The 24,581-nt window shown below is 44.1% G+C and overlaps 1 protein-coding gene across 4 annotated transcripts in view; it reads left to right on the forward strand.

Moving 5' to 3' along the window:
- Window positions 1-24,581, forward strand: part of macf1a (microtubule actin crosslinking factor 1a) — a 231,681-nt gene that overhangs the window by 91,494 nt on the left and 115,606 nt on the right. For all 4 annotated transcript variants that reach the window (XM_065948500.1, XM_065948501.1, XM_065948503.1 and 1 more), the window contains 5 exons: window positions 73-134; window positions 6,464-6,553; window positions 7,134-7,235; window positions 9,128-9,205; window positions 10,709-10,801. In XM_065948500.1, coding sequence (XP_065804572.1) covers window positions 73-134; window positions 6,464-6,553; window positions 7,134-7,235; window positions 9,128-9,205; window positions 10,709-10,801 — 425 coding nt within the window. The remainder of the gene's footprint in view (window positions 1-72; window positions 135-6,463; window positions 6,554-7,133; window positions 7,236-9,127; window positions 9,206-10,708; window positions 10,802-24,581) is intronic.

Here is a 24,581-nt window from a genome sequence, read left to right on the forward strand (position 1 = left end):
CTAAATGACTTGTCGAGTTGTAGAAACCATGATGTAATTAACCTCGCTCTCTCCTCTCTGTATTTCTTCCAGATGAGCGGGACAGAGTGCAGAAGAAAACCTTCACAAAATGGGTCAACAAGCATCTCATCAAGGTACGAGTCACTGAGCTCGGCTGCTCTGCAAAGCCTGGTTTTTGTCTCTTTGGGTATGCCTGTCGTCTGGGTTTATTTAAGGGTTATTTTATTGTTACGGTTGAAGGATTGGTGTCTAAACATTTAATTCTGATAAAGAAAAGTGATAAATCAAACAATTTAAAACTCGACTTCCAGCTTAGATTTTTCCTTTATTATTCCTCTGTGACATGAAAGTGTGAAAGGGCTCAAACATCATTCAAAAGAAACATTGTGAACCACTTCTCACATAACATGCTTTTAAAAATCAAGAAAGTGAAAGTCCTCAGGTTGTAAAGGCAAGTAGTTATGTCTTAAATCAAACAAGAACACATTGATTTCTTCAGGAAAAGTCTCTCTAGCCTCATTCAGACTGTGATATTTACGCCCCTGTGACGTTTCTCCTTCAATCTGAATACTGGGGGAAGTGATCCCCTCTCTGTAACGTCTTCAGAGGTAGTAACAGAGACGTTACAGAGGAGGGACTGTTTCAGTGGAGCCAGCTGTGTGTGTGTGTGTGTGTGTGTGTGTGTGTGTGTGTGTGTGTGTGTGTGTGTGTGCATTTCTGACTGTGTGTGTATGTGGAGCTCCCGCTGTTCCATGCCTATGCAACGCTGAAATGCAATGTGAATTCACAGACTGGGACAAAGATATTACGGTGTCACAGAATCAATATAAATGTACAGAGACGTGATGACAGCTGATCTTATTTACGGCATATTTGTCATTTTATTTTTTGACTTATTCCTCGTCCCTACTGCTCTCATGTAATCAGACAGCTAACTGAGACCAATAAAAAAAAAAAATCAATCCTGAGAGGATCGCATTTTTAACACGGCGTCTTCTCCCTCTGCCTCAGCTTTTTACCCAGACATTCATTAGCATCATTTTGATAAAATATACGCTACACTACGCTGCAATGCAATATGATACGAGGCAAACGATACACTCTATTGTCCCCTTGGAGAAACGTGTCTTAAATGATGATTGATGCACACATTGAGCTTCCTCTACTGTAACATCAACAAATAAAAAAAATGACAAACAACAATCCACATGTAAAGAGGGAAGCTAATACAAATGTAAACCATACACAACATATAAAGCACATTACCCATAGTGCACAAGAACGACAAAAAAAAAAAAAAAAGAAGACATCATAAATTAGACAGAAAGATGGGAACACCACGACGCTGCTGCACAACCCATACAGCTTCTAGAAACGTTGTGACCGAGGTTTGGTCCGCATTCAGGGACTCTTCATGCTTCGTCTTCGGCCAGATGGAAAAATGACGGCGCTCTAATCATGTCAGAGCAGATAAAAAGATCAAATGCTGCACGCTGAGTCTCAGAAGTAGAATCAAATGTAGTCTACCTTGACGATAAAGCAGAAAAAGAGAGATGTAGATTTCTTGTCTGTGTTCAAACCGTCGGCTGTCTGCACACAGGGTCTCCTTTGTGGCTCACAGACAGCTGCCTACATGTGTTCATACATGTGTGTCACATCTGCACACATACATGTCATTCTATCTGATCCTTGAAGCAGTATAGCATGTGTCACACACACACACACGCGCGCTGACAGAAAGGAGTGAATGCTGGGTATTCCCGTCACCTGACCCAGGAATGAAGCGTCTGTCTGACCCCATAACTCTGCAGCGCTCGGCCTGTGAGTGTAACCCCATATCAGCTGGCAGAGGCAGACCAGCTTCAGACTGTGAATGTAGGTCAGAGATGGAGACTGAGAGCAGCAGCAGCAGACGTGAGAGGACTTTTCACTGTTGGGAACGCTACCCTCATTAACATGTAATGGGATGATTCTGTTGTTTCCAGAATCGAGAGTAGACCTGGAATGATTTCAGAGTTCAAAGAATTATAGATTGACCCAAAAATGATTGCCACCAGTTTTGATATCTGATGATTCATGAGGTAGCGGTGAGGTTGCGCCCAAATGTGCGGAGGCTATCTGACCTGTGACTTCCTCCCCACATGTTGTTCCCCCTCTCTCTCTTGTCCCTGTTTCTAAGGCGTTGTCCGAAACCACATTACTCGGGTCACACTCGGGTCATGTGACGTTCTTCTGGTCAGAGCTCTGTTCGATGAGCTGGCTGGACCGTCGATCTGAAAATAGAATTCAACAACAAAATGCAAACTACAGAGTCATTTTGATTTGGCCACGTGTCAAATGTTTTTTCAGCGCAGAACTGTTATGTTTAGCCGTTAGTTAGCTGGTCGGCGAGCTCCGCGATTGGACAGCGCGACAGCAGTACTGCAGTGCATTGTGGGACAGTTTAGCATGACCAGTATGCACCCGTTTCATACTTTAAATTCCTGCAGTTTTCAGACACAGCCTAACTTCCACTCTTCTCCAGAATAAGGGAACAAAAAACCCCAAATTAATCTTAAAAAAACCAAAAAAAACTGCTCTTGTTGGTTGTTTTTTTTTTTTGCCAGTATTTCAGAAAGCAGTCATCTCATGTCCCACACTCTTGAGTTCTTGAAGAGGGGAGGGGGAGCGGAATAGTTCAGAGATCTACATCATCTGTTGACTCTCGGCCAGGACGGTCATTTGTACAAAGCTCCACCCAACCAGCCAGGATTTAAAGACAAACACAGACTGAGGAATGAGAACAAAGGCAAACAAGGACACAGATTGAAGGAAAGATGGAATATAAAAAATGCTAATGAGACAAAGAGAAGGGACATTAGAGATCACTCTGCCCTCAGCTTCCTGAGCGGTGACATCATCGCTCATTGTTTCCTATTCCTCTGAGTGTGTGTGTGTCATGCTCAGGTGTGCAAGGTATTTGCGGGTATGAGGTTGTGGGTGTGTGTGTGTGTGTACAGTGCAAACACAGCCCAATATAAACAGGAACCTGTGAGCTTACCTGCTGGCATGCAGTGACACACGTGGACCTGGCTGCTTGTTGACACAGTGAGCATAAATCCTGAAGGTGCGGATTAGGAAGTCATGGGGAGGGAAGAGGGGTTTTTCTTAGACGAACTGTTAGCTGCTCTTTAGCTAAATGAGCTAACAAGATGAACAACCACCTGCAGTCTCTCATTGTGATGTGTCGGTGCTCTCAAGTGGGCATGAAACACAGATCACATCAGCAGACGTTTCTGTTCACAGTTTCAGATACGGTCTGTGGAGTTATTGTTGACGAAAGGTGTTACATTTCTGCTCATATTCAGTCCGACCTCTGCTTTGTGTTGCGTTTGTCCGAGCAGCGCTGTCATTGGCCACGTCGTCCTTCACATTGCCTCCATGTGACAGTCTGCTCCGCTGCCAGAGGCCTCTGACAGCTGCCGTCACCGCACATCAGGCCCAGCTGGCTGCGTGAGCATCATCCCTTCAGACACACTGAAACAACAGTCTACAGACGCAGCAGCAGCTTTTTGTCCTTTTTTGAGTGATTTTAAACTCAGTAACATTTCCCGTAACTCAACCTGAGTCAGTGACTCCTCTTATACACTAACTTTGTATTTTCAAAAGACATCATAACCGTCAGTAATTGATAGTTGATAGTGCGCATGCTGTGGTCCTCCAGACAGGTGGCCCGGGTTCCCCACTCTCTCTCTCCCTGATTTAGGACTCTTTCCACCGTGCTATCTTTAAATTAAGGCATACAGAAAAAAAACCAAAATAAATCTCAAGTACTCATTTTTTTTAAGGATAATTCGTTCACTCTGGTTTTCTTCTCACTGCTGCAGAAGGATCAGTTATTGCAACACAAACGGGACACATCCCTCTTATTTATCAGAACTTTTAACCCCTTACGCCTTCAACACGATCACTCAGGTCCTCTGAGCAGTCTCTCCTTGTCGTCCCCCCCCCCCCCAATGAAAGGCACTAACTCATTCAATTCATCCAAAGCACAGCTCAAAACCCACCTTTTTACTGGCCTTTGAAATGAGTTCAAACAAATCCAATATTTGATTTAAAAAAGTATTTCTTTGTTGTTTTAACGCCTTGTCTGTAAAGGCTGAGGCTGTTTTAAACGTGCTCTACAAATAAACTTGCCTTGACTAGAAAAGGACTTTTTTTGTCTGAAATCTTGAGCTTGAATTCCAGTAAGCGGGTGTTAAACACGTCATGGACAGAGAGGCATCGTCTCATTCCCGGACTGACGCGAAGCCGTGGCCCGCTCTGACACATCGAGACACGATTAGACAAATACCCTCAGACCCTCATTTCCAGTTAGTGGTGAATAAACCGCGTCTCACCCGCCATCTAATTAACACTTGTTCCATCAGCGGCCTGAAAAGAGGCAGCAACAGGACGGTGAGAGAGTGACACAGATGAGGGAGGAGGAAGAGGAAAATAGACGGGCGAGAGAAGAGAGAGAAGAGACTATTTATAACAGACGAGTTGAGTTTAAAGGAACTTTTTATCTCTGAGCTCAACCTCAAGAACAGAAGAGTGATGTTTAAGAGACTCCTCTAAAAGAAGTGTTAGGATGCTTGTTTCCTTTCAATGAATAGACTTCTTCAGTTTACTCTTGTCATTGTTGCGCCCTCTCCTGGTGAAATGTGATAGTGCAGTTTCTTGTCCCGGGGCCAGGACTGCAGCAATACTGTGTCCATGCAGGTGCAGAGAGTCTCTGTAATGCAGGAGGACAGGCGCCCTTGGCTGCCACGTAGGATCTGCATTATAACAGCTACCTTTTTTTTTTTTTTTTTTTTTTTTTTTTGAGGCACTTTGAGTAGCAGCAATGTTTGACCTCCCCTCACTATTTCTGCGTCCGCGCTCCAGTAAAGACAAATGAAGTGCAAAAGCTTTTCTTGTGCTGTTGCCTGGAGAGTCTGAGCCTTTGTGCAGCTATTTAAGAGCACTGAATGATGTTGTTCTTTAAATCTGATGAAGGAACCTGTGACCATGAAACAGCATCTTTTCAGTTGTTTTATGTAGTTTGTTCTCTTGTGCATCAAACACTTTGAGAGATCACATCACACGGGCCACTCTGCAAAATGAAGCGTATTAAAGGCAGGATCATAATGTGTTTCTCTTCTCTTGTTAATTCACAATAAAGCAGGCAGAGAGTGAACTTTGGAGTCAGGGATCTAATTAAACCTCATGAAGTCACACATACAGTAAGGTGTGCGTGATGATGTCAGCACTTCCTGTTGGTCACTGATAAACGCTCTCAAATCAGGCTCTCAAATTTGTTTCTCCAAAAGTTAACATTTCTCCCAATGTAACAAATTAGAGGAAACACACTCCAGTCCAGCAGGTGGCAGTATGCAGCTCTAAGAAAGAACATAAAAAAGAATTAAAAAAAGGCAAGCTTACAAAGTTACTGAAGTAAAATACATTTCCTTATTTTGTCCAGTGAATGTGTCTATTTTAAAAAGATGTTGATGTCACATCTCCACCCTCTCATGGACCATCAGAGTAAGAGAGAAATGATCCATATGATGCTCGAAAACAAAACATCTCCCAAGTCCACATTTAATATCTCAAAGAAATCAAAGAATGTGACATGAACTGAATACTAGGCTTTAAAAAGACATTTTCTCTGTTAATCCATCCATCCATTATCTATACCGAGAGCCGATCCCAGCTGTGATTGGGCGAGAGGCGGAGTTACACCCTGGACTGTTCACCAGCCAATCACAGGGCGGACATACAGAGACAGACAACCAGCCACACTCACATTCACACCTACGGGGAATTTAGAGTCTCCAGTTAACCTAACTAGCATGTCGGGAGGAAGCCGGAGTACCTGGAGAGAACCCACACATGAGAGAGAGAGAGAGAGAGAGAGAGAGAGAGATCTGTCTTAGTTACACAAATACGTTGAGTACTGAAAAGTGGCTAATGAACTTGTGCTTATAAAAACAGTTTACAGAATTTGCCTGAAATTTTTGGTGATTAAAATCAAGAAATGTCCTCATTTCTATTTTTGTTGCATTGATATCAACACAGGTATCGATGTTGTTTGAATGTTACGAGTATCATATCTTAGTTTATTCTTCCTGTATCATTGACTACATCGAAGTTTAGTCTTTGCGTCCCACTTTTACACTCAACACACTGAAGCTCATCAGGCTGCTGAGTCACACTGTCAGCAGCGTTTTGCCACCAGTGTCAACCAACCCCCACCCCCCACCCCCCCTCATTGTGGAGGTGACGCCATGGCAACAGAGACAGGAGGCCACAGCTGGTGCCTCGTCTCTGTTGGCCCAGCAATCAGCCTGACAGATGTCAATAGTGTTGAGTCAACAGAGGGATGATTGGAGTGTTGAATTCACTTTTTTTTTTTTCTCTCTCTCTCTCTCCTTACTCCCTTTCCTGCCTCCTTTCTCAGGTGAGGAAGCACATCACAGACCTGTACGAGGACCTGCGGGATGGACACAACCTGATATCCCTGCTGGAGGTCCTCTCCGGTGTCACCCTGGTACGTCTTTTTTTTTGTTTGCTTTACTCTCCCACACATGAGGCTGCACTGATACATGATTATTCTGTAACACCGTTGTATTTAACCATCACACACTCCTCCTCCACTCCCATCTCACTGCACCCTGTCACTCCCAGTTGCAACGCATCGTAATCCTGAGAGTTTTAGGACGGCCATCTCCTTTCACTTTCCCAGCTTGTAGGTGACTCCCTGCTCCAGGCTGACACAGCATTAGTGGCACTTTAGATCAGCGTTGGTCATGTAAACAGAGGTGCGGGAGTTTGAGCCTTGCTGGCTGACTTTTCCTGGCGTGATGATGTAAGGGTTTTAGTCCTAATGCTGAGCGACATTCAGGCCGCAGGCCGGCAGCAGACAGGTACACTGACACATTCAGACTGAAGGATGTACTTTCCCTTTCTGACACTTTGAACACAGACAGTGTTATTTTATGTTGGCCCTTTTTTTTTATTTGTTTCTACCCTCTTTCATTTTGTCCTCTTTCTCATACCACAACTCCTCTTCCTGTGTTTTTTTCTTGCTGTCTTTCCCACCCCCATGTTCCCCACTTCTGTTACCGTAGCAACAGAAGAGCGGCCCTACAATGAAAAGGGCATACGCCTCGCGGGCCCCCCCTCTCATCTTGCTCGGAGGGGAGGATGAGGAGGAGGAAGGAGCTCAGGGAGTATGTTCAAATCAAACCACTCTTCTCTTTACCCCCCCCCCCCCCTCTTCTTCTTCAACTGACACCGCTCACTTTTGTCACTTCTTCTTCACCTCTGACCCTTCAGCTTTACGCTCCGTCCATTAGGTGGAGCTGTGAGGCTGCATGAGAGTGCTGTGCCACTGATTTCTGACCGACATACTGAGGCTGCACATGACACCATTCAAAGCTGTGTGTCTGAATGAAGCATCAAATCTTTTCTGTTGGGTGACAGCATCATTATGAACATTTAGATGTTTTTGAGTTTGTTTACTTCTTAATACAGATAGATGAAGAGTCCATCATTAGCTTTCTCTGCCTTCAAAAAAGTGTACTTTTTCTAAACTCACCACAGTGTCGAGGTCTGAAGTTTTCACCCAACGATGCTCTGCGTCTATCTGCATGAAGTTTGCACGATGAAATCTAGCTGCAGTGTCATCATACACTAAGGAGTTAGGGACACATGTATGATGCAAGAGATTTGTCAGTTTCTACCTTTACAAAGTTGGAATAGGATAAATGAACTCATAATGAAGTGGACGCCCTGTGCACAGCACTGTCAGTAATTATACGTTAGTGCAGGTAAAGGCAGTTTATATAACAAACGTAGTAATCAATTGAAGCAATAAATTCCCCGGTAGAAGCTCAAGAGAGTTTTCCTGCTCATGTAGACATGTAACAAGACGAGCAGGTAGCGGAATAAATAAAGTTAGATTTATGAGTAAATGTGTAACATATCGCTGTTCATAACATCCAATATAATAGAGCAAGTAACAGTGTACAGAGGATCATAGAGGAGGAAACATGAAATGACACATTCTTTCCTTTTTCATCACCTTCTCCCATCTTCCTCTCCTCTCCTCTCCTCTCCTCTTTCATCACCTTCTCTCCTCTCCTCTCCTCTCCTTTCCTCTCTCATCACCTCCTCTCCTCTCTCATCACCTCCTCTCCTCTCCTCTTCTCTCTCATCACCTCCTCTCCTCTCCTCTCCTCTCCTCTCCTCTCCTCTCCTTTCCTCTCTCATCACCTCCTCTCCTCTCTTATCACCTCCTCTCCTCTCCTCTCCTCTCCTCTCTCATCACCTCCTCTCCTCTCTCATCACCTCCTCTCCTCTACTCTCCTCTCTCATCACCTCCTCTCCTCTCCTCTCCTCTCCTCTCTCATCACCTCATCACCTCCTCTCCTCTCCTCTCCTCTCCTCTCTCCTCTCCTCTTTCATCACCTTCTTCCTCTCCTCCCCCTCCCTCTCCTCTCCTCTTTCATCACCATCTCCCTCTCCTCTCCTGTCTTCTCCTCTCCTCTCCTCTTTCATCACCTTCCTCTCCTCCCCTCTCAGTCTCCTCTCCTCTCTCATCCTCTTAAGTTTTTATTCTGAGTTGACGACTAATCCTGAGTGAACCTTCTCTTTACCAGCACCGTGTGAAGTGAACCAACATTTGCATCCTGCACTCATTTATCTTTTGCAGCAGCAGAGTGTTTATGATGATTGTATGTTTGTGATCCGTGTGAGGTTTTCTCTCTCTTCTTCTTCTTCTTCTTCTCTTTCCTCTCTTTAAACTGAGAGTCTGTGCTGAACAAACACAATAACAACATTGTGGTCCTGTATGAAGTTTGTGTTGTTATTTTTGAACCAGCATGGTTTGGCTCTGGTTTGCTCCTGAGTTCTGGCATGTCTTTAACAGCTCCTGTTGAAGACAGCGCCCCCCAGAGGACCATTTCATGTCAATACAACTCACTCACTGCGATGTGGATTGAATTCAGCTTGATTTGCTCTCACAGCTGCCTGCTGCGTTTGCCTCACTAAAAGAAAACAGAGTTAACATCTTCGTCGACTTTCCTCATTATATTTTTTTCTCCTTTTTTTTTTCTTGCAGCCGAGAGAAAAAGGCCGAATGAGATTTCATCGACTACAGAATGTCCAAATAGCGCTGGACTTCCTCAAACAGAGACAGGTATGTACACAAACACAAACATTACATGGACATCCAAATAAGAGACGCTACAGTGCCCTGTTTGCTTTACACGACAAAGTCACAATAATAATAATAATAATAATATCTGGTGGTTGTTTCAAACACGGGTCAGAACAAGCATCAGGTCTGTAGATATAATCTCAGGAATTATTCAAACATCAAGAACATTTGTCGACTTTGTGGACCTTGTTCTGTGTCCATAATCCAATCCAATCCATATTTATATAACATAATAAAAAATAAAAAAGCAGTTTACTTCAGCGCTGACATAATAGCCAAAATAAAAACAAAGCGGGAACCTCCAGTGTTTAAAAAATAAGTTTGTCGAGGGTCCTCTTGAAGCTGGCTGCAGGAACACCGGAAGTCACATACACACCACACTCAAAAAAGCATAAATGAACATGTTTACAGCCTGGTACAAAAAACCAAACCGGTCTGATTAGTTATTGTCATCACTGGCACACACTGTATTTGTTTATGATGCATCTGTTTTTATTTTATGAACGATATGTGTTATCCATAGTTAGGGGTCGTATCGTATCAAACTGCATCGTACCCTGATATTCCCTCCTGTATTAAAAATGAGCATTGGACCAATTTGGAGTGGATCCAGATTTAAGTTCATCCTGCTTCCTCAGGATTTACTCACCATAAATCTTCAGCATCTTTCGTCAGTTTTCATTACGCTTACATAATAAAAACTGTGAAAATGAAGCATCCCCCCCCAAAAGCTGCTGGTTGCAAAGAAACTACTGTTATATCACTTAAAGTTCATAGTTATGATTTCTTTGGACATGGGTTAGAAAAGCTGGAGAGTTAAGGTCATTTCAGTTAAGTTTCTCTTAATCATACAAACCTGCACATCTCAGTGAACCTCTTGAAGAGAGAGCTGTTCTCAGACAGACGCCTCCTTACTGCTCTGTTAATCCAGATTGTATCTGCAGCACGGGGCGTCATTATAAAGCAGCTTCAGGCTCATCTGCCCCTCTCTCACACAGCAGCTTTCTTTGTTCCCTCTCACCTTCACCTGCTGCTACATCAAAAAATCTGTTTCTCACTTACGCTGCATCTCTTCATTGACTCTCAAACTGCAGCTTTTTTTCTCCCTCCTTCTTCACGTCTCCATCTTTCTTAAGCTGCGTTCGTCTCGTTCCTTAGAGACAGCAGCGGTGTGGAGGGCAGACCTTATCACCCCCTGAATCCTCTCTGAGTCTCTCTGCAGGTCTAATTATACAGCTGAGGAGACTCGGCTTAGCCCGAGCCGTTAGATTTAACAAGGTCTCAGGGAGCCTGTTACACATAATGGGACGGATAGTTGAAGCAGAGGTCATTTATTTTCCACGACTCGTCTTCTCGTAGGTCCAATCAAGTGTTTGAAAAATTGGTGTGACTTAAAGCATCGTACTTTTTGGGGGAAAAAATACAATTTATGTTTTTGTTTTGTTGTTGTCTTGGAAACCAATCTTCTGTTTTCTTGTTCAGGTCAAACTTGTGAACATCAGGAACGATGACATCACAGATGGGAACCCCAAACTGACGCTAGGGCTCATCTGGACCATCATCCTTCACTTCCAGGTCTGTGCTCTTTACCTGCTCTTCTGTGTGTTTCCTGTGCTGGACTCAGTGAACGCTTCAGCACGTTGAATTCTTCACGTGAGAGGCCCTGATGGTTGGCTACAGATTGTAGCTGTTAATGAAATAATACCTCTTAATTGATGATGTAATCATTGAGTTACGGCCCACATCATTACCGCTGTGATTCAATCTGGATTTAATCGGACTGAAATGAAAGCAAATTGCTCCAAATGTGGACTTTCGCTCCGTGTCGTCCAGCTGCTGGGATTTGAGTTCTTATCGCTGCCAGGAGGAGCTTAGCTCTGGGTGTGCTGGCAAACCGACGTCACCTTATGCAACAGAGAGGTGATGTGTGTGTTCATGTTCTTCTATGGAAGATGAGCCCTGAGGAGTGTTTCCACACAGTGTTAGGGTTTATTTTCACAGTGAGAAGGTTCAGACAGCTGCTGAGGATGAAGAACTCTGCAGTCTCACAAGAATCAGCTTCTGTTTTTTTTACTGTCATGTTAAACGTCCTGTGATGAGTTTGTAGCTCGTTATAATATCGTGTCGTGGTTGGTACACACCCCATGATCAGTCTGGCTTCAGTCTGGCTTCAGTCTGGCTTCAGTCTGGCTTCGGTTTGGCAGTCGATCAGCCCAGAGCATAAAGAGAGCACAGGGTGTTCAGTCTGTAAGCTTTCAGATAAACCCTGATCCTGGATTTACAGTTTGCTCCTCTATAACAGACAAACCATGTTTTGACTGAAACTGTCACCCGTGGGCTTTCTCATGCTTCATCAGTGTGCAGAATGAACGTGTGGAGTTACTATTCAAGGAATGCATATTTGAATACTTGACAAAACCTGGACTGCACTGTTGAGTCCAAACTGAGTAGTGAGGAGACCAGCATGTGTGAAGGTTGTTGCTTTAAGCTTTTATTAGGATACCTATTTTAAGACCAAACGTCATTAGTCTGATGTGTTTCAGGGGGAAACTGTTTTCCTCTCTGCTAAAACATTTCAGACTGTTTCAGCTTCAGGTTCCAATAAAAAACTTGAAATGCAGCATTTTTTAAATTTAACTAACCTTCACTATTCCAAAGGTCAGTGTGTGTTTAGTCTGGACAGTCAGTCATCTGTAGCTGCTGTATTCTGACTCTGACTCCTAATATGGAATCAAAATCCACCAAATGTTTCTGCATCGACGTCGCCTGCAGACAGGGGTTATAAATCAATGCAGTGGATTCTCCCATAATACCTCTGAGCTCAACTCGTGCGTGACGGCTTCTTCACAAACGAAAGCAAATGAACACAAGGACTTCAAAGATTCTAAAAAAAACCATCAGTGATTGATTTTTCTCTACGTTTTTAGTGACTGAGCTGACTTATTTGTACTTTTCACACAGGGTTATTAACCAGTTGCAGTTGCAGTTGCTATGGTTGACCACTAGACTGTGCTGCTTTGTGACCCCAAAGCAAGGTGACACTGTCAGCAGGTTACCATGGAAACAGTAGTGCATGACATGAGCATGAGTCAGCAGAACACAATGTTACAGCGAGAGAGATAGAACATGACGGACAGGACGTCGGGGCTGAAACAGGCGGAGGGAGTTTCTGGAGTAATGAAGCAGGCTAAATGTGGAACGAGAGGTTTCTCGCAGAGCAGCGACTAGTTTCTAGAGCTTGCAGAGTTCAGTGAGTTCAGGAGACGATGACAGCTTTACATTAGAGCTGCAGTGAGACGTGAGCACAGAGCTCAGTGTGTTTTGGTTGGATGATTAAATGCACAGCAGGGAACAAACAAGAATGAAAAAATGAAAATGTTATAGAAATGGGATAATCCTATGTTACAATGGTAAATGGACTTGAGCTTGTTTCTTTCTTTTCTAGTCTTCTGACTACTCAAAGTGCTTTAACACCGCAGGTCACACCTACACATTCACACACTGATGGAAGAGGCCGCTGTGTAAAGTGTTCATCAGTATTAGCTAACCCCATTCATACACATTCATACGCCGCCGCCAAAGCAGTGGGAGCAACTTTGGGACATGTGGCTGCAGGAGCTGGGGATCAAACCCTCGACCTTCCGGTTGAGAGACGACCGACTCTACCACTGAAGCACAGTCAAAGTTAGAGCTCTGCCTGGCCTTTTTGAGTGCAAATAGAAGAAGGAGAAGTCAGAGTTACTCAGAGACTGTCCTGTCCTTCAATTCTAATCTCAAGGTTTAAAAATCTGTGAAAACACGTGATTGACTTTACTGCAGTGTTTGATGCAATACACAAGAAATACAGCCACAAAAAGCTGTTATATAAGTTAAAAAAAAAAAAAAAAAAAGTCTATTACAGCAGAAAGCTGCAAAAAGTGAAGACGAAAGCTGCTGCAGTTTAACTTCCTGCGTTTCACTCAGAGTCAACAGACTCACTGCTGCTGAGATACGTGACCCAAATCAGGAGAGAAATCTATAATTTCCTCTTTATTCCCACCGGCTGCTTTGGTCTGATGATCATGATGATGATGAGGATGAAGAAGAAGTCATTTCTGGAAACGCAGGCCTGCAGGTCTTTGTGACCAGGACGTGCATGTGCAAACGAGTGACTCAGCACACCAGCAAATTCTAGGAGCTCTCTCAGTGAGCTATCGTTTTTCATTCAGCTGTTTGTCATGATTTAATTCACACATCCAGTTTCAGACGAGGTGATATCTCTTCGTCTTACCTCGGAGGAACTCAGTCGGCTGCTTCGGGCAACAACGCAGCTTTAAGCGAAGCTGTTTGTCTTACTTATCTCCTGCAGAGATCAGACAGCCGCCTTGTTCTGTTGTGAATGTCGAGCTCGTCGTTAAAAGCAAGATACATCTCTTCGAGTAACAAAGCTTGTCTTTCCTCAAATTCCCCTTTTTTGTTTTATATCCTTCAGAACAGGAACACAAATCATATTTTCACATCATTGGGAAACAAACCTGCATCACATTTAGTTTGAATATACACCACCACACTCAATAATCAGGTTACTACAGCTGACCATAACACAGGCTCATCAGTGTTCTGTCTATAAATGCTTTCACACCACTCCCTATCTCATCTTGGATGTAGCTACCTGGACACTCCACTAGGTGACACCAGTTATCATTATTACCGTATTGACCCGGCTTGTAGGAAGTCCCCGATCTTGTCTGCAGACCTTCCTCTTACTGCTCTTTGTCCTCCTGTGATTGGTCGAGCCTCCTTCTCTGTACTTCCCTCCTGTTTCCTGGAGTTGATTCATGTGCTGGTGCAGAAATCCATCCCTGTTTCTGTGACCTGCTCCCCGGCACAATCACCGTTTTAGGGTCGTTTCTCTGCAGTGATTTAGGTCTGTTTGCATCAATAGATCACACTCTCTGTTTGTTAATAGACTGTAAATATGAAGGTTAACACTGATTCACTGGAGACATGTGCAGACCTGAAAACAAAGACTTTCCTTTTTTCTAAATGTAATGCCTTTGGATTTTGTTATCCTCCTTCTCTATACAGATATGGTCATGTAGGTTTGGTGCAGCAGTTCTTTGACAACATACAACATTTTTTTTTTACTTAAAAAGCTGTGCAGTTCTGAAGTTTCTGCAAAGACAGAAATGTCTACAGTACATACAAAGACTCTGTGAAGTAGCTTCTGTCTCAGTCATTATTTTTCTGAGGGAGACAAGATGTGTGGTTCAACTTCCATGTTTCATATTAGCGTTTTACAGAACAGCTTTGTGATGTAGGGACGTCGAAGAATCAACATTTCAAAGCTACCCTGACTGCAGATGGAGCCTGTGTTATGATAATTAAATGCTCAAGATCAGTCTCGGTGCCTTTGTGCACATTATTGACAAAAAAAACAAAAAAAACCCTTCTAAATATATGATCACAAGCTCTTCTGACAGTCCAACATGCAGCGGTGGAGTCTTGTTAGAAGCTGGCTCTGGGTTCACACAAAGGTCTGATTATGACAGCTCATGATGCCATGTAGCCACAGAGAAAGGAGGAATTCCTCTGGGACTTGATTAGTGCCTGTTTCCCATTGGTTCATGCTCCCTCCATGGATGTTTGTGTGTTGTTCATCTTTTCACTCGGTTAATGAGAGAAGATGAATTACCATTGCTTTTCAGCACTTGAGAGAACTGCCTGTTAGTGGCCTCAATCCATATCTGTCTCTGAAAATATTCTCCATACATTAGGCGCTCTCTGAATATGCATGTTCATCCATCAGCATTCGTTGTGCCCGGTGGTTGATGAATCTCCCTCTCCTGAAGTCTTACTGCCACGCTGCACTGTGCAGGATCACATGCGTGTACGAGCAGCGATGGTGGGTGGAACCTATAGAGGCTTCAACACTGTACGTGGCAACAGTGCTTCAGTCATCTTCAGCTGTGTAGGCGGGGAGTTAAATATCTTGTGTCTTGTGTTTTTAGTTGTTCCATTCAAATCAGACCATCGCATTACTCTTTGCATCCTGTAGCATGCAACCATACTGCAACATCTGTGCTGCAACTTACCTTCTTCTCATGGCCAATCATTTTCCAAATCCAAAGATTATAAACATATAAAATGCACAAAAAGTACATTTCCAATATTCTAAAAGGAAGAAGTGTTTTGATTGGTTAGATTTGATTTTCTAGAGGCAGAAATATTTGACATTTCTGCTCCATTACACCATTTCAAAGATCAAATTATAGAGGGCTATTTTGGGCTGATCCAGTGGATTACGTGCCTATAAAAGCCAGGTGGTGCACTTCATCACCATTATGCAGAAATCCTGCACATTCCATGTTGCCCATAATCAGTCCTGCATATTGATTTAAAGCTTGCAGTAATGACCTTTTGGAATTTATTAAAGGCTCGGCTATTTCTTTCTAAATAGTATGAAGGAAAAATTTCTCTTGATTAGTAATCACAGATCATGTGTGTGTTGGAAGTGTTTGCCTCACCCCCCCGGTCTCATCCCACAGCCTCCGTCATCCCCTCCTGTTTTTTTTACTTTCTCTTAATTCCCTCGAATCTCTTTCCTATCTCCGTCTTTCTCCCTGTGCCTCTGTATCCACTCAAGAGCCGTTCATAACCTGTGGCTTGATGGACAGGAAGAAGATTGAGGGGAAGTAAATGGAGAAAGAGAGAGAGAGAGAGAGAGAGAGAGTTAGAGGGAAACAGACTGAGGTGCTTACCCGCCTCTCATTATTGTGCCTGAGACGCAACAGTCTGATTTAGATTTGATTTTCTCTCCCGGTTGCTCGCTGTTTTCTCTCAGTCCCTCAGCCTGTCATTCAGGAATGCTTTTGGGTCAAGTGTGTGTGTGTGTGTGTGTATGTGTGTGTGTGTGGCATAGAAAACTGCTCACTAACAGCCGAGAGAGAGAGAGAGAGAGAGAGAGCGAGCTAGAGACAGTAGGGGAGAGAGAGAGACAGAAAGAAGCAGGGGCAACGAGGAAGCGGATAGGAGGAGGAGAGCCGAGGAGGGAGGGGAGGATTGTGGAGAGTGAGAGATCGAGCAGAAGAGAGTGTGAAGCTGCAGCAGCCGGGAGATAAAAGCTTCCCTCTCCCTCTGCCGGCGTCTGCGAGCGGAAAGGATAAAGCAGGAGAGTGAAACCAGTTGAGGCAGAGACGGTTTCAGGCTGCCTGCTGTCACTGCAGCTCCCGGCTTCCCCTCGATCAGCAGGCCTCAGACCACGAACGCTACAGCCGGATAAGAAACACTCGTGGACACGTATGCAGGAGGACTCACACAGCTGACCAGGGGGGACCGCCCAGCATCGCAGGCACAAACACACACACTCACACTCTCTCCTGGACTGCCACACACTTGCTGTTTCTCCAGCCTAAGCGTATCAATCGGATCAATCCAGTCATGCTTGTCTGACGGAGCCTTGGTTTTGCTTTTAGCCGGAGACGCCCTGTGTTTCGGTTTCTGCTCCCTGCTTGTGTGATTTTTTTTTTTTTTTAAGGGGACACAGAGTGCAGACCCTGTTATCCTAATCGCTGCTCCTGTGCTGCGTGGAGTTCAGGACTGCCCTTCACTGGACACTGAATCCTTTTGGCTCTGTTCCAAATACTCATCTGTACTTTAAGTAGGTCTGCTGCTAGACCTGGATCCTCACAAGACCTGGGCTAATCGACAGAGGACCTGTATCTTCCTCCCGTCCTTGTCTTATGTCTCAGCATCCAGCTCCACCTCCCACCCCACATGTTTCTTCCTAATTACATCCACTGGACGTGAGGAGTTATAAAGAGACGATAAGGTACAACAGTAAGGTAAGAGGAAAAACAGTGTTTAAAAGATAGTCTGAATACCCCCCCACCTCCTGCAAACTGTGGATTTTGTCAGGCTGTTGCATCGTCGCACTGCACCACCTGATGAAGGGGAAGCCTGTCTGAGTTTCTGGCAGACTGACAGCAGGACACCAAAGGTTTATGATTGGACAGTACTGGAATACAATAACAAATTTCCCAGCTAACTCTGGTCCTCCGGGAGTTTGACATCAAGGTGAGAGGAATCTTTGGACTGGTATCCAGGGGAGACGCTGTCTGGGGAGCTTAAGGTGGAGTCTGTCTGTGTTCAGCTGCCTCTGGATTTAACCAAGTAAAAGCCAGTGGAGCATTTGTGGTTTTTCTGGGCAAGATCATTCTTAACGCACCTTAATGGACATAGTAATGACTGAACTCTCCTGCTGGTAATTTTAATGGAGAGACATTAACGCCAACAAGTTTGGATTACAACATATTGACAACAACAGTCTCTCTCGAGAAGGAGATCCAATCGTGGGACGACCACAAAGCGAATCATCAGGGCGGGATGCCGATGCTCTGATTGAGTATTTAACAAGCTGTCAGAGTATTGGCTGAGTCTCCCAGCAATCTGTGGCTGCATTGGCTGACAGCACACTATCTCTCACCCACAACCAATCTGGAGCCTGTGCTGCCTCGGCAGAATGAGACACCGAGCTTGCCGTTACTACAGGGGACATCAATATCATCACCGTTAATACTACTTCCACTACGACACAACGTGACAGATAGGATTTCCAAAGATCTCTGTTGTGTGGCTAACTTGCAGTGTTGCAGACGGTAGTTTTCCCGTCTTGCACTGCAGTAACTTTACAATAGCAGGAGAGAGACATCATTAATTCATGGCCTGAGACAGATTCTACATCCGAGTGTCTGTAGAGCTCTTGGATTACAACAACAAACTAACAATAACAAACCTTGACATCACTCTGTTTGTGGTTTGCAGAGGATGGAAAAAGGAATCTGCTGTTTTTTTCTCTCTTCTTTGAGCGGCATGCACTCGCCTCTCATATTTCAAGGTATGATGACATTGAATCAAGAAGTGAGAGAAGGCTGCTACTGATTCCATTACCCCAAGAAAACCTGTAGCACATACACAATTGGACTTCACACTTGAGTTTCTTGCCTCACACATATGTGGTGTTTGTGAAGCAGCTGGAGCCTCACTAATGGGCTGAACTGCACTGGACTGCACTACTTTTCTCTCTCTCTCTCTCTCTCTCTCTCTCCCACACTCATCATCCTTCCTGACAAATGCCTTGCACCAGGTGACAGCCCACCCGCCAAAAGCCTGGTGATAAATCCAAAGTCTGACCCCAACCCAAATTATTTTCTTCTCTGCTGACATATCTGTGTTCCCATGCCCTTCACTTCGACCATGATTTTTCTGGCAGCTGGAATTCAGACCAAGTAAAGCAGCTGGCTGCCGGTACATATATGTGCACTGTTAAACAGCAGGGCCCTTAAAGAGGGGAGGCCGGGCTCCTGCACCAATCTCAGTCAGGTGAGGTGAAGGAAAAAGGAAGGACATGTAATATGTCCGCCTGCAGATGCCTGCACCGTGACTGAACCACCAATTGCCCGAGGAAAAGACAGACATTCCCCCTCTCCTTTGGTGACAGCTCATATCATCCATCCTCCCCTTCACCAGGCTCTATTTAAGATTTTTCCAAGGAGAATTGAGCTAAACCTGCTCTGCCTAACTCTTCATTACTCACGTGTGTCAGATTAATGGGCAAAGTGTCAGTCACTCCACAATCTGAGCATTTACCTCTTGTTTCCTTTCTTTGTGAGTTGGGTTGGACTGGAATGCTATCCACATTCCTACAAACATTAGTTATGCCTCTGTGATGGAATAATGTCTGTATTTGTTGTCTTTTCTTTTTAACTCATTGCTCTTTGATGACCTCAAAGACATGGGGAGCTCTATGGGTTGTGTCAGACCTCCTCAGGAGGGGCAAATCGGTGGAGCCCCCCCACTTTCACCAAAGAAGCGTCTACGTTTCAGACGTAAGCATAAGGGCAAAAAAAGCAAGAAAGAAGAGTTAGGACGAGAGGACTTTGAACAACAAAGAACTCCTGAGCCAGATGACAGAGACGAGGAGGATATGGAAGATGATGAAAAGGCTTCAGGAATTGAAGCAGTCGATTCAGACCTGAGCCACATGGCTAGGACTCTTACAACAGTGCCTGATACCCAGTTCACTCATTCCAAAGCGAATCTGCACAGCAATACTCTTTCCCCTGGTTCTGCTAGTACCAATGTAGGCAGCCTTTTGGGCAACAGACTACTTGAAGTGTCCCCAAAGCCAAGCCCAGCCTGGAGAGGAGTTTTCTGCCTACCAGGGGAGGAAGACACCGTTAGCGCAATTATAGATGTATCCAGCATCCCGAGCCAAACCACAACCACCACCCCGGTCAACACAGCCTCGTCACTGGGAAGTACCACTCCAGGTGGAGGGAGGGTGTGTCGCGTTCGGGAGAAAGTCCAAGGGGTCCTGGAGAAACCCTGGATACTCCGACAAAAGAAGGAGAGGAAAGAAAAGGGTCGGTTAGAGAGAGAGGAAAAGGAAATTGCAGGGATTAAAGGAGGACCAGAAGGGACAGTAGAAGTGATCCGGACGCCTTCGGGGAGAGAGCGCAAAGGTGTGGTCCATATCCGTGAGGTGGATGGTAAACTGTGCGTAGTGAGGACGGTGTACCCCAGTGATTTTGGCTCTCCAGTGTGGAGGGGCGATAGTGACAGTGGGGTAGATGTGCGTAAAGAGCCACTTGCTTTGTCTCCAGTCACGGGAAATATCCTCAAAGTCCAACTCTCAGAGGAGGACCGATGTGCTGCCAAACTGTTTGAAGGGGATCTCCCGATGCCCTCAAACCAAATGAGGTTTCAGGAGACTTTGATTGTCAAAGGATTTAACTTGAGCACTCCAGCTCGTGCACAGGATCAGTTGTCTCTGTTGGAGTCGGGCTACGCCAGCGACCTGCCGCTGACATCCCCCGAAACAGCTGGCACCACTCCCAGCCAGACGGACTGGGGAGGGCTGACCAGTAGTTCATCGGAGAGACTGGACTCCATGATAGACAGTCCTCTGTCAATGCAGCAACAGGGGACTGCGAAACACCTGCCACAGGTTTGCATCTATTCACCCGCTCCTTTCCCCATACTGCAAATTGGTTTTTGAATATTTACATTTCTCCTAGCTGGGATGCTTTGACAGTCAGTAAATTAACTTCATATTCACCGGCCCTTGGGCCACCAACTTGTCCTCAGGCCTCAAATCATTTGGTAGAAAAAGTCAAGAAGTTTGAAAAAGTAGCAGTTATGGTAAAACAGTAATCGTTTTTGTCGTTTACTTAAGAAAATACCAATCATCTGTTGGTTCAAGCTTCTGAAATGTGAGGGTTTGTTGATCATAATTTGTCTATTCTTGCAAATGGAATAACCATGAAGTGTGATGGGCATTTTCTTTCAGACAAAAATAATCAACAGATTAATGATGAAGGAAAACTATGAATAGTTGATAAACCTAACTCTTGGTATTTCTGTTATTTCTTCTTCCCAGAAGAGAAGAACTCAAAATGTCCCCTGTTAGCATGCAGGGAAGCCCCAGTTACAGCCACTGAACGTTTTTCAAAGATTTTGCTCCCCGGAGTAGGGGAATGTTTTTGTCAATATGGTGATGAGAACGAGTAGTTTGTTTTGTTCAACTTTAATTTGACTAAACTCAGCATAGAGAGGCAATGACTCAGAGGAAGAACAGGATATCATGATTGTCCTGAATGGTCATGATTGTCCTGATCATCAGTTTGATCCCTGGTCCTAAAGTCTACATTTCAAAGTACCATTGGGTACAATATTGAACCACACATTGCTTGACTCTGTCTTGCTGTATGAATGGGTGTGAATGGGTACCTTCTTGATTGGTAAGAAGGCTTGAAAGGCTCTTACAGATTCAGTCATTTATAATGCAAGTCCATAAAACTGTTCTCTGAAACAAGTTGTGTGTAGCCTTACGGAGAGGCATCCATAACGGTCGATATTTAGGAGTTTCGTTTTTTGAAGGCGTCTTCTGTTATCTTCGGTTGGTTTATTGTCATAAAGGGTTATTAGTGTTGTGTGTGTGTGTTATCAGCTCTTGAAATGCCCAGTGGCTTCCTCCATGTGTTCCACCTCTGTCCCCAGAGTCTAATCGACACAGCTCATCCTGTCTCTACATCCTTCTGTCCCAGTTTCCTTCCTCCATCCCTCTGTTTCATGTCCTTCCTCTCCCTCCATAGCCTGCTATCTTCCCAACACAACACATACTCGCCCACCGCAGACAGTGTGAGAGACGGACTGGACAGACTTTTAACCGTCTTAGAGAAGAAGTCATCGCTAGAAATGAGAGGGTTCCCTCCTGATGTGAACTGAAACTTTTCATTTTCTACCTGTTCAGTTGCGCACAATATCACTTTGTTGGTTTCTCTGTCTTTGTCTTTCTAGCTAAAGTGGTTGTGTTTCTTGCACTATTTCAAGAAAATAGCATGGTCGATCAGTTCTTATTCTGTTGTGATTTGTATCGTTGTCTTTTATTCGTTTCATTTGAATGTCTTTGTCTGCCTTCTGAATATTCTGGCTGCCAGTAGAGCACAGTGTTCTTTTGATTTGTAAAATACTAAAGCCAGTTTGATGCTTTGATAGTGTAACTATTCCTTTTTCTAGAAATACATTTGTCAAATTTTTTCTACCAGAACATTTTGTAAAAAATGTAAACAACACAAAATATTTTGGTGTTAAATATTGTTGAAAGCAATTCTGCAGACACATTTTATTAGCTAACAAAAGAGCAGTGATTTTAAGAGTCCTACCCGCAAGGACATTTCTTTATGTCTCTAAAAAAACTCATTTGAAACCTTTTGAGTAAAAAGCTTAACCTTAATCTTTCCATCTAAATGTTTTTTACATGCACTAATGATTTAAGAGCAGATATTCTGTGCTAACTTGAAGCTGCTCAGCTCTCCTTCACCTTGAAACTGAACAGGCTGCTGCAGCCACTGCAGTGATACAGCAGATGATGTGAGGTTTTCACATTGCCTTCCACTATTTGAGTTTCCCTGCACATTAAAACAGCAGAACAGCATAGCTTTGCAGCACAGAAGCTGATGTCATGTCGGTGTGTCTTTAGTACTGCATGTCTCGTTTTGTGCACATTTGCTGAGTCATGACCAGCTAGAGACATCCCTCTGTAAGACCTCTTTTTACTGGGATGCAATAATCAATACTGCTGCCTCGTGTACGTTCTTGTGTCATGATAAGAATGTGTGCATGTTTCAGGATGCCTCTGTGCTAAAGTTCAGCTGTCCTTTGTGTGTGGGGTTTTAATCAGACGCCCTTTTCTGCATAAAAAGGGATTTGAAATGCGCATTCATCAGAGAGACGACTGCTTTGTGGAGCCTCCAGGGGATTCTTATCACACATTAAAAACCACCTTTCAGATTAGCCGTACACCATCCTACTGTGTCTTTTACCATTACCTCATCCATCCATCATCTATCTATCCATCCAACCTTTCTTCTTAAGGACTTAGAGCCAGGCTCTTAAAGAGGCCGTTTTTTTTTTTTTAATTGCCAGTAAAACAATAAAACCAATAAAATCCTTTTCTCGTCCACCCTCCATTTAACCATCGTCGTTATCTCCTCCCTCCACGCCTCGCACTCCCTCCTCCGCCCACAAACTTCAAAGAGGCCATGTTTCAAAAAAGGGGGCTGGCCCAGAGCCCCTGGGGGGTTTGCTAGCGGATCGTTGGTGTATGTGATGGATCATGACTGCACTGCACACTTCTGCCACCCTTTAATCTGAAATACTGTATTTCACGCACACTAGCACCCAGCAGCACCCAGAGTCTAAAGTCTTAACACCTAGACAGAAACAAACACCTCCACACAGTGTGATATATAAACCGTATGGATTCAAACATACTGATCACAGAGAGTTAACTCATGCTACCAGTACTGTTTGAATGTGTAGCCTTTACTTGCTGTAAAATATACCGGATGGAAAGGAGTATGAATCGAGAAAGAGTTGTTTTGCCTCGTTGTATTGTGGGTAATTTGTCTTTGGATAGAAGATAAAGAAGAAGTCTCATTAGCTGGAGATGATGACATGTAGAGAGGGATTCTATGACATAAAGTATAAAACCTGGACGCAGTTTCAGTAACATCATCCATTGGTTGCTGAAGAGGCATTTTGATGCCAAACAAGCACAGTTGCCATGCTGGAAATGATACCTTGACCTTACTTTTGATCAATCACAGAAACAGGTAATGAGGGGAAGTAAAGGCGGGCCTTAAGCCTCCTGGCAAACCGCCACAGCGCACCCATCTGTCAGTCAAATCAGCCACACCCCTAATAATGCAAGTTAATGCATTACGCTCTGTGTGTACCAACAAAGAAATTAGCTATTCAGACCAAAGTGATTTGCACCAGGCTTTAAACATTTGTATCTCGCCTGTTAAATTGGACATTTTTCATCCGCGTGTTACTGGGGTTTCTGGACTTTTGGAGTCAGCCTCAAGTGAACGCTTGAGGAACTGCAGTTTTTTGAACTTCTGCATTTGTCTAATTTTTCCAAACCAAAGGTTGCAACTTAGTCTTGTCAGAAGTATGACAGGTTAAAGGAATCAGGTTAATTAAACAGGTGCACTTTCTATTTTGCTAAATACCAAGTCGGCTAATTTAGAAAAGTACGAGCCAATGACACCACTGATTCTTTAAAAGCTTATTTATCCCGTATCCCCAGAGTTGTAAAAGCACAAAACAAACAAAGGACAAGTCTTAACTTTCCTCATCAGTGTGAGCAGTGGCAGCATGGCATGTCATGGCCTGGCTCATCACTGTGACCAGCATTTTGATTTCTACATGGTCACAAAAAAAGTTTAACATTTAGAAATAGATCCATTCTTCATTGATACAGTGTTAGAAACTTAATGTTCTCTCAGTCATTATTCATTTTTGACTTCATAGCAAGGCCTTCTGCATTTAGAAAATAAATCTGTCTAATGGTCCCTCATTCAAGTAATGGCCAGCTCCGTTCACTAAAAGAAGCCACAGAAACACAGCGATAGATCCGGAAAAAGCAAGTGAACCATGTGTTTGGCATATTTTGTCGCTGTCCTTTAAATCCCCCAGAGAAGAAAACCATTTCAGTGCATACATATCATGAATAAAGGCATGGCACATCAGTAAGTGGTGGATGAGAGCCTGTTGCAGTGGGGGTGTATAGGCTCTCTGCACAGATGCAGCCCTCACACAGAGTGCTGTATCAATATTCAGATGGAGGATTAGATGCTCTCTTTTTCTCTGCACAGGAGGTCTTGGATGCATACAGAGAGCTGGGGCTGCTCTGCAGGAGAGCACACAGTATTTATGAATATCTAGGCAGGTCACAGATTCTGTGATGTCTCTTTCATATGTGCTTGTTTACTTTATCTATGCAGATAGAGATGCTAACCTGTTAGCC

The sequence above is a fragment of the Labrus bergylta genome, chromosome 19, assembly GCF_963930695.1.
Source record: "Labrus bergylta chromosome 19, fLabBer1.1, whole genome shotgun sequence".
Classification (NCBI taxonomy): domain Eukaryota; kingdom Metazoa; phylum Chordata; class Actinopteri; order Labriformes; family Labridae; genus Labrus; species Labrus bergylta.